At 51.0% G+C, this 9981-nt stretch overlaps 1 protein-coding gene across 1 annotated transcript in view; it reads left to right on the top strand.

Moving 5' to 3' along the window:
- Gle1 (GLE1, RNA export mediator) overlaps positions 1-5361 on the top strand; it is a 59562-nt gene extending 54201 nt beyond the window's left edge. Inside the window, exons 13-16 of the mRNA XM_004640479.2 lie at positions 309-413; positions 1471-1553; positions 3284-3347; positions 4535-5361. Coding sequence (XP_004640536.1) covers positions 309-413; positions 1471-1553; positions 3284-3347; positions 4535-4603 — 321 coding nt within the window. The 3' untranslated portion in view covers positions 4604-5361. The remainder of the gene's footprint in view (positions 1-308; positions 414-1470; positions 1554-3283; positions 3348-4534) is intronic.
- Positions 5362-9981: the final 4620 nt, after the last annotated feature.

Here is a 9981-nt window from a genome sequence, read left to right as displayed (position 1 = left end):
GGAGGATCACAAGTTCAAGGCTAGCCTGGGCAACTCAAGGAAAACCCATCTGAATGTAATTGAAAGAAAGGCTGGGGACATCCCTAACTGGTACACTACTTGCCCAACCTGGCTCTTCCTTTAACCCTCAGTACAAAATAAAAGATACACACTGACTGAACAGCCAGGATATCTGGCACAGGAATGTGTTTGGCTGCCATTTCTGCCCTCTGGGTGTGCTTGGGCTGGATGGCTGCGGGGTTCATGTCTGACAGTTGAGACCTCTGATATGATGAGGTCGAGTCACTGCCTGGCTTCTCTCCCTCCAGACTCACCCTCACGGCCTGAGTCACGGCTGGTGCTGGCTGGCACAGCTTGTGAACATGGAGCCTCTGTCTGACGTGACAGCCACCATCCTTTTTGACTTCTTGGAGGTATGTAATTCAGCCCTCACCCAAGAGAAGGCCAGCAGTTCCGGTGACCTCAGGACCATGAGTGACACGAATGGGGAAGTGGTATAGGAGTGGAGCCCTGCTGGGCATAGTGGTACACACCTGTAATTCCAGCACACAGAAGGCTCAGGCAGGAAAATTGCTGTGAGTTCAAGGCCAGCCTGCACTGTGTTTTGAGACCCTGTCTTAGAAAAGAAAGAGCCTGGTGGTGAGGAACACTGGGCTAGTGACACAGGTTTTTCTGAGCTATAAGAGAAACCTAGCTTTCACATTTTTAGCCACTGTACTTGCCTTCTTCAGGTAGATGCTTGTTTTTATAAAGAAAATGTATATATCCTAGCAGAAGAGAAGGCATATTGAAGGACTCCCAGACCAAGGGTTCCGTGTGCCTTGGTGTCTCCAGGGCCTGGAGTCCCGCCAGCACGCAGACCACTGTCTGCAGGCCATGTGCCCTTTCTGGCCCTCCTCCCACATGCTGCCTTGGCCTCACCGTGGAAGCCAACTCTGCCTGTTTTCCTGTGCACAGTAAGGGAAGGGGCCACCCTGGGCTGTCACTCAGTGTCACTGTGGTGGTGTCCGTATCACCTGCCCCATTAAGAAGGCTCTGCACACTTCCAGCTGTGGCTGAGGGAGCTCCTAGTGGGTGAGGCAAGAGCTTCGACAGGAAGGATGCCCTCGCTACGGAAGGCTTGGGGTGCATACAGGACCAGCCTGCAGCCATCTGGCCAAGGGTGCCAGCAGGTCTGTCACTTCCTAGGTCCCAAAGTTATGCTACATGAACAGGAGCTGAGGCTCTGAGAACTCAGGTGTCCCCGGATTCTTTTCTTCCCACGGCTGGGGTGCAAAGGCTTCCGTGCAGTCCTGACAGCGTGGCTCTGCCTAGAAGTGCCTCCTGAGCCCTTCTCCTGGCGTAGAGGAGGGTTGGGTTTCCCCTGCATTTCCTTCTTAGCTGGTCCAGCTGCACTGTAAAAGCCAAAGAGCTGAGTATGCGCAGTAGATGTGTCCCGCGTCCACTCATGGTGCCTGTCTGTCCCTCCAGGTGTGTGGCCATGCCCTCGTGAAGCAGTACCAGGCCCAATTCTGGAAGATGGTACTTCTCATCAAAGAGGAATACTTGCTCAGGTAGCAGGCTTGTGCAGTGGGCATGTGGATTTGTTTAAACAGATGAGCCAGGTCTCAGAGTCCCTTGAGTGCTACTTATTCCCTGCAAGGTGTTGTTGTTGTTGTTGTTTTTCTTACCAGTAATCAAACTCAGGACCTCATGCTTGTGAGGCAGGAGATGCACCTCTGAGCTATATCCCTGGGTCGCCCTCCCTGCAAATTTTGACTCACATTTAAAAATTTATTCATTCTGAGGTAGAGTGCTCATTCAGCATGTGCAAGGCTCTGGGTTTGACTCCCCAAAAAGAAAAGCCTGTGTTTAGGATGAAATCTTCTTATTCCTGTTGTATCCTTCTATTTGACTTGAACAAGTGGTTTTTAGTAGGGTCAGCCAAATAGCTCAGCAGATTAAACACCTGCAAGCAGGTGCAGGGGCCTTGGGTTCAATCCCCGGGCCTGCCATGCCGGCCCCACCCCCAAGGCACGCTTAGTGATTGAGACTGGGCATGGTGGCATGTGCCTGTAATCCCAGCTCTTGGGAGGCTGTAAACAGGAGGATCACTATGAGTCTGATATATTAGTGAGACCCTGAACACCCTGTAGACCCTTCCCTAAAAATTAAAAAACAAACAACCAGTTTTTAATTCTAATGAGAGTCTCTTAAATCCTGTTGGCTAAGGGCTGGGGAGATAGCTTGGTGGTTTAAGTGCCAGCCTGGCAAGGGCAAGGACCCAAGTTTGATCTCTGGTACCCCATGCAATGCAGGCCCCAGAACCTCATGGGCACAGTGCAGGCCCCAAAACCAGGCGTAGTGGTGCGTCTTTAATCCCAGCACTGGGGAGGATAAGACAGGAGGATCACTGAGTCCAAGCTGCACAAATAAATAAAGACATTTAAAATTCAAATCCAATTGTGTTGGTCAAGCCAAACACAAAGCAGGTCTTAGATTAGGTACCTGGTATTTTTAAAATACTCCTTTTCAAACTCCCCCAGATAATCTGGGTGCCAGTCACGCATCACAGAGGCAAGTGCCCTCACTTAGTAGAAGAATCAGATATACTTTTCTCTCACTGTTGAGACAAAGTACCTGACGCCGAAAGCTAAAGGAGAGGTTTATTGAGCTCACTGTTTGTAGGGGTTTCAGTCTGTAGGTGGCTGGCTCCAAGACAGGGTGGTGTGGCAGATGCATTGCAGGGGAGAAATAACTCGTGGTGGGCGGAAGGTGGCAGCAAGCGCGCGATAAAGGCGAGCCTCCGTCTGCCCCTTATACTGCATTCAGTCTGCCAGAATTAGGGTCTTGCCAAACCAATCAGTAGACTGATCCAGCAGGCATCTACTTTTAACCCTAGCATCAAACCGTAAATCAGTAACACATCGTAGATTCCGCCACCTCTGAAAAGCCCAACCTATAACTGCACAAGGCTTTGGGGGCACATCTAGACACAGCCCTAATGCCCATCAGTTCGCGCGAGTGCTGTGGAGCCGATCTCAGTACACCTGTCCTCAATTCAGGTGGGGGAGGCTGTAAGGTGGTCCATCCCACCTGATCACGATGACCTCAGAGGGGAGCAGTGCTGTCTTGTCTTTTGTCCCTTATTTGGGGCCATGTGGAAGAGTAGAGCATGTGTGTCTTAGAGGACACTGCTCCAAGTCACCAGATCTGCCCTACAGCCCAAGCAACAGGTCCCAGACCTCTCTGGAAGAGGCGGGCCCTGTGGTGGGATTCACGGGTCGTGGTTCTCTCCCTGTAGAATCGAAGCCGTCACGAGCTCAGGACAGATGGGCTCCTTCATTCGCCTCAAGCAGTTCCTGGAGGTAAGCTGCCCTTGGCCCAGCACCTCGCGGCTTTTGGCCTGGACTGCTCCATCTGCTGAGAGGTCTGGGCCTCCGGACACTGCTTGCAGCCTCTGCCTGAGTTCCCACCCGCTGCTCTTGGCTTCTTGAATTCCCCTTTGGACTAAGAGCTGGTGTTTTATCTTCCCGTGTGTCATCCTCCACAGTCCTGTTAGGCAGCTGTCCTTGAAGATGAGTCAAATACATTTAGTGACTCTTCTCCCACCAGTACGTTGTTTCACATGTTGGCCAGAGTTCTTCCCTCTGCCTCTGGGATGCTGGGTATTACAGGTGTGTGCCACTCCAGTCAGCTACCAAGAATTCTTGTTTTCTGTTTTTGGTGGTACTGAGAATCAATGTAATATGCCTGGCTTACTAAGAAATTTTGAGGGGTTCATTCTTATTTATTTTTTAACTTATTTTCTTTTATGTATTTGGTACAGGGTCTTACTACACAGCTCAGACTTGTAGTGATCCTCCTGTTTTCAGCCTCCCCAGCACTGGGATTATAGGCATGAGCCACCACACCCAGTCTCAGTGGGCTCAGTATGCTCAGGGCAGGGCCGGGACCACTGGGGATCCAACCCTGTCCCTGTGCTTGCCTAAGCAGGCACTTAGTCCCCTGAGCTACCTCTGTGGCTGAGGGTTTCTTTTTTTTTTTTTTTTTTTTTTTGTGGAACCGGGTATTAAATTCAGGCCCTTGTGCTTGCCGGGCAAGAGCTTATTCTACTGAGCCATCTCCCTGGCCACCCCCTGCCCTTTTTTTTTTAAATGTATTTGGCACAAGGTCTCACTATGCAGCTTGGACTCATAGTGAACCTTCTTTTTTCAGCCTCCCCAGCGCTGGGATTACAGGCATGTGCCACCACGCCCGGACTCTGATGGCCGGCTTGGCGGGCCCGAGGGCAGGGTCAGCGCAGCATGAGGGGTTCCTTTTTAATTTCATCGTGAGTCTGCCAGGATAGCCAGCCCCTGACTTTCAGCATGTGTGACGGCTGAGACGGGGTTTTCTGTAGTCTTCAGCAGCACTGATACTGTCTCCCTGCTGGGCCCTGACTTCGGCCCACTGCTCTGCAGGACTCAGCTTGCTGTCCTCAGTGTTCTCAGCCCTGTATCGGAAGCGGTGGGATCAGAAACTCATTCCGGTTTTTTCATCTTTTTCTACCTAGAAATGTTTGCAACATAAGGAGATCCCGGTCCCCAAGGGCTTTCTGACTTGTTCCTTCTGGCGCTCCTGATGTCACCTGCGGTCACCATTGTGTTGCAGAGAAGCAATAATAAAGTAACGAGAAGTGGCTGTATTTGGAAGATGTCAGATTTAGAAATTTGTCAGTCTATTCTATGTATTTTTACCATGTGATTAGGTGAGATTTTTCACAGGTGCAGGCCCTGAGCAGATGGGGTAGGTGTCCATGTGATAGTGATTGAAATTACCCTTCTTAATTTGCAAAAATCATGAGCAAAAGCCTTCCCCGCTTGGTCTCTTCCTTTGCTTCCCTTGCCTTTGGGATCTGTGGGAGCTGGCGATGTCATGACCATTTCGCGCTGAGCTGCACTGAGCCACCTTCCCACAAAACCCCCTTTAGCATGTGGACGTGCCAGCCTGGGCGGTGGGGTTAGCCTCTCAGGCCAGGAGGGGATGTGGGCACAGAGCAGATGTGTGCTGTGGGCAGGGCCTGAGCACACCCGGGCAGCTGGGTGTCCAGGGTGAGAACGGGCCGCGCATCGCGCTGGACAACAGGGGACTGATTCCTTAATTTGGATTCTCCTTCCTGCAGTGCTAGGGATGCATGCACCAGAGTCAGCTCCTGTTTTGTTTTTAGTTTGTATTATGATGCTCTGTAGCAGCATGGTGGTGCACACCTGTGACTTCAGCACTCGGAAGGCTGGTGCAGGAGGATCACCATAAGTTTGAGTCTGGTCTTGGCTACAGCATGAGTTCAACTCCGTCCTAAACTCCGCAGTGAAACCCTGTCTCAAAAACATAAGCAGGAGGGGCCAGGGAGATGGCTCAGTGGAATAAGTGCTTCCCTGGCAAGCGCAAGGGCCTGAATTCAATCCCTGGTTCTGAAAAAAAAAAAAAAAAAAAGCAAGAAAAAAAAAATCAGCAAACAGTGGGCTGAAATGGGGCTTGCAACATGCATGAGCTTGCTGTCCGCAGAGGGGCAGTAGTCAGGGTTGAATGAGGTTTGGGAGGAGTTCGGAGCTACTGTGTAACCTTTGACGTGCTCTGAGTACAGGATCATGACTAGTTTGCTTGCCTAAAACCACTACAGAGGCCCTGAGAGGGGTTGCTGGCGTCCAGGTGTCTCGGGCAAAGACTTACGCTGCAGGCCCAGCAACAGGCTTTGCTTTCGACGCTAGAGCCGTGCACCTCGGTGGCACAGGTACTCTGGGGTGGCTCACTGGGACGCATTCTGTGAACTGATGGCTGTGGTGACAAAGTACTTACTAAAACTTGATTTAATAAATAAATAAACAGACCCCTTGCTGCTGTATAGTTTGTTCAGTAGGATCGCCTTCCTGTGCCTTCAGTTGTGCACTTGTCACTAGGGGCCTGGCGTGTGGTTCACGGGCCCAGATCTGGAGCAGTATGTTCCTTTCTTCTCCTCTTAACCTGCACCTTGAGAAAACCATTTCTTTTCTTTTCTGGAGTTATGTTCTAATAGCTGGCTCTGGGTGTTTGAGTGTTATTTGTTTTTGAGACAGCATCTTGGTTTGTGGTTCATGCTTGCCTTGAACTCATTTTGTAGCCCCAACGGGCCTGGAACTTGCAGAGATGATCCATCTGTCTCAGGCTCTCAAGTGCTGGGATGACAGGCACGAGCTGTCACCTCCCACCATCTGACTCTTGTATCTACAAGAGATGGTGAGGGGCTAGGGTTCAGCTCAGTATCGGAACACCTGCCTGGCATGTGTGAGGCCCCAGGTTCCATCCCCGGCACCCTCCACCCCCCAAAAGAAATGAGTTTTGAAAGCCTTGTTAGTGTGGGCACAAGGCAGAGCAGACAGCAGGACTCCTGGCCTTGACTGACCTTGAGCTTTGGGTAGGTCACACTAATGCTTTCTGAACTTCAATGTTCCCCATGCAAACAGGAATTGCTGGGTGGGTGGCCCATGCCTGTAATCCCTGCACTCGGGGAGTCAGCCTCAACTACAAAATGAGACCCTGTCTCAATAAACGAATGCATCTTATCACAGGCGCTTTCAGATTAGCTTGGTAGCCCCAGCCCCTCGGGGTCCGGCTTCCCGTCCTGCTCTCATCTGCAGCCTGTGGGGCCACAGGACAGGGCGCGTGGTGGGTGAAGGCTCCCTCCCTGTTAGCACTCATCTTGTGCTGCCTGCTGAGCCCTGGGAATGCATCACTTCCCTTGCACTGGGCTGGAACAGGCTGGGCAGTGCTGACAGCAGGAAAGCGGGGAGGGGTGCTGGAAGGGTGAGGCTGAGTCCAGAGCAGACGGAGGCTCCCCCAGGTTTCTAGAAAGCATCCCTTCAAGACACTGCTGCCTTCTTTTTCTTTCTTTCTTTTCTTTTTTTTTTTTTTTTGCGGAACCGGGGATTGAACTCAGGCCCTTGCGCTTGCCAGGGAAGTGCTTATTCCACTGAGCCATCTCCCCGGCCCTGCCACTGCTGCCTTCTGCTAGAAAACTTGCTCATTACCCACTGCAGCCCTGAGGTGCGGGCTGGTGAGCAGTGCAGCCCGTTTCCCACAGCTGTTAGATGGGGCCCCATTAGAGTGCTGGGGTCCTCTGCACAGTGTCTTCACTCTGCATGTGCTCTGTGAATGGGCTTTCATGTAAGGTTAGGTAGAAATCACCATCAAAACTGGAATGTGGGCCAAGCACTCCTGGAGGCTGAGGCTGGAGGCACATAGGTTTGAGCCCAATGTGGGCAACTTAGCAGTTTCATGGGACCTTGTTTCAAAAAACAAAGGACTTGGGGCCGGGGAGATGGCTCAGTAGACTAAGCGCTTGCCTGGCAAGTGCAAGGGTCTGAGTTCGATCCTCGGTTCCGCAAAAAAAAAAAAAAAAAACAAAGGACTTGAGGACATAGCCCAATGCAAAGACCCTGGGTTCAACCCTCAATAGCCCAAAATATATGCTCTTGGCTTTGCCATTTGATGCTTGTGTTCCTGATAGATTCTTAGGTAATCCAAGAAAGAAGTGTACCAGGGGCCAGCGTTCTGATCACCCTCAGAGCGTCACCTCAGAAACCTCAGGAAACCTCAAAGGCTGCAGCCCTTTCAGCAGGAGCACCAGATGCTTCACTACTGATGCTCAGGGCCACATTGGCTTCCAACTCGCGGGCTCAGCTGCTTGTGTCCTTCCAGCGTGGCCTCATTTCTTGGGCCAAGTGCCGCACTTCTGTCATATAGTTGTCTATGCCACCTTAGAACAAATCTGAAGGGACTCCAGGCGGACAGAAACTGCATGTCTATTGTGCAGAGTGGTGCTGCCTGGGGTGTTTACCTGCTGCTGCAGCTTCCCCTCGAGCATCCTGCAGTGGCACTGACAAAATCAAGGTCTAGACTCAGCAACCTGAAAAGAGGACACTGATGACAAAGGTTGCCTTGAATCCATTAACTTTTGGCCAGATAAGTTGATTGGGGGCTGGGGAGATAGCAGCCCCAGTCTAAGTGCCTGCCTGGCAAATGCAAGGATCTGAGTCTGATCCCTGGTACCACATGCCATGCTGGCCCCAGAAACTGAGGCCAGGTGTGGTGGTACAGAACTGTAATCCAAGCGCCAGGGGGGTAAAACAGGAGGGGGATCACTGCAAGTCCGAGTTGCATAGTGAGAGCCTGTACTAAATAAATAATAAAGGTCTTTTGTTTTTTTTTTTTTGTTTTTGTTTTTTTTTTAAGTTGATTTGAAGGGGGCAGGGGAGATAGCTCAGTGGAATAAGCACTTGCCTGGCAAGTGCAAGGGCCTGAGTTCAATCCCCGGTTCCGCAAAAAAAAAGTGCTTGCTTGATGTGTTAGGCTAAAAGCTATAGTTATGGGATCGTAAGAGAGAAGACTTACTTCATCCAAGGCAGAGTTTCCCACAAAAGAGCTTTACAGCCACATAAGTTTGGGAAATACGTTACAGATCAGCCAGGCATGCTGGCTTATGTCTAATGCCAGCACTCTCAGAGGCTGAGGCAGGAGGATCTCAAGTCTGAGATCAGACTGGGCACATTAGCTAGACCTGTCTCAAAATTTTTGAAAGAAGACTGTGAGTCCAGGCATGGTGGAGCATGCCTGTAATTCTAGCACGCAGGAGGCTGAGGCAGAAGGATCACTGAAGTCAAGGCCAGCCCAGAACTACATAGCATGACCCTGTCTCAAAAAAAGAAAAAAAGAAAAAAAAAAAGAGTCTGCGGATGTACTGAGTGCAGAAGCCCAGAGTTCAAGCTGTGCATGGTGGCACATGCGCGTAACTCCAGAATGCGAGGCTGAGGCAGGAGGACTGCTACAAGGCCAGTCTGAGCTGCATAGTGAGACTGTCTCAAAAAGAGAAAAAAGGCCTAGGTTTGGTTCCCAATATGAAGAGAGAGACAGACCCAAGGAAGAAAATAAAAAGGAAAAAGGTAAACTAGGAAAAAGCAGGCCAGGTGTGGTGGCACATGCCTGTGATCCTATTTGGGAGGCAGAGGCAGGTGGATCGCAAGCTCAAGACCAACCTGGACTGTATAGTGAGACCCTGTCTCATAAATTAGTGAAGGCAGGAGACGGGAGTGAGCGCTAAGGCTTTCCCTAGCATATACTCGGCCCCAGGGTCCCTCCCCAGTACCAGTAGCACATATACACACAAAAAACGTAAAACCAGCCAGGCGTCATGGCTCAAACCTGACTCAAGACTGAGACAGGAAGATCATGAGTTTGAGGACAACATAGACTGTCCCAAAAATAAAATCCAAAAAGGCCAATCGTGCTGAAGGGAAGAGCAGGTACAGAACCAGCCCTCTGGCCCAAAGGAAGGCAAGGCAGGTAAGAGAGCCAGGACCAGTAATTGCTGCAGGTGGGCGATGGTGACCCGGAAACAGCCAGCGATGGGTCCATAGATAGACAGGGATAGAAAGAGACTTAGGCGGAGCGCAGCCATGTAGTCACCAGCAGCAGCAGTACAGGGAGTACGGGGAGGCCAAGGCAGGCGCTCTTCCAGTCAGCCTCCAGGAAACCAGGGAGCTGAAGGCTGGAGAAAGATGGGGATCCCAGCCCCAGGCAGCAAGCAGCAGGGGTGCAATTCCTCCTCCCTTTGACCTTATCTGACTGGGGACAGCTACTCACACTGGGGGACAGTTCATTGAACCCACAGATTGAAGTGCTGTTGTCCAGAAACATCTTCACAGACACCCAAAAAATGTGGAATCTGGACACCCCATGTCCCAGTCAAACTGACACTTAACCATCTCCAGGCCTGATGGCATACATACAATACCAGCACTCAGGAGGCTGAGGCAGGAGGATCGCTGTTCAAAGCCAGCCTGGATTACACATTGACTTCCAGGCCAGCCTGAACTACATAGTGAGACTCTGTTTAAAAAGGGGAGGGAAGGTTGGAAGATAGTTAAGGGGTCTAAACACCTGCCTGGCAAGGACAAGGTCCCAAATTCAATCCCAGGTACCACAAGC

The sequence above is a fragment of the Octodon degus genome, unplaced genomic scaffold (assembly GCF_000260255.1).
Source record: "Octodon degus isolate 3935 unplaced genomic scaffold, OctDeg1.0 scaffold00123, whole genome shotgun sequence".
Classification (NCBI taxonomy): Eukaryota; Metazoa; Chordata; class Mammalia; order Rodentia; family Octodontidae; genus Octodon; species Octodon degus.
This window is presented reverse-complemented; position numbering and strand designations above follow the sequence as displayed.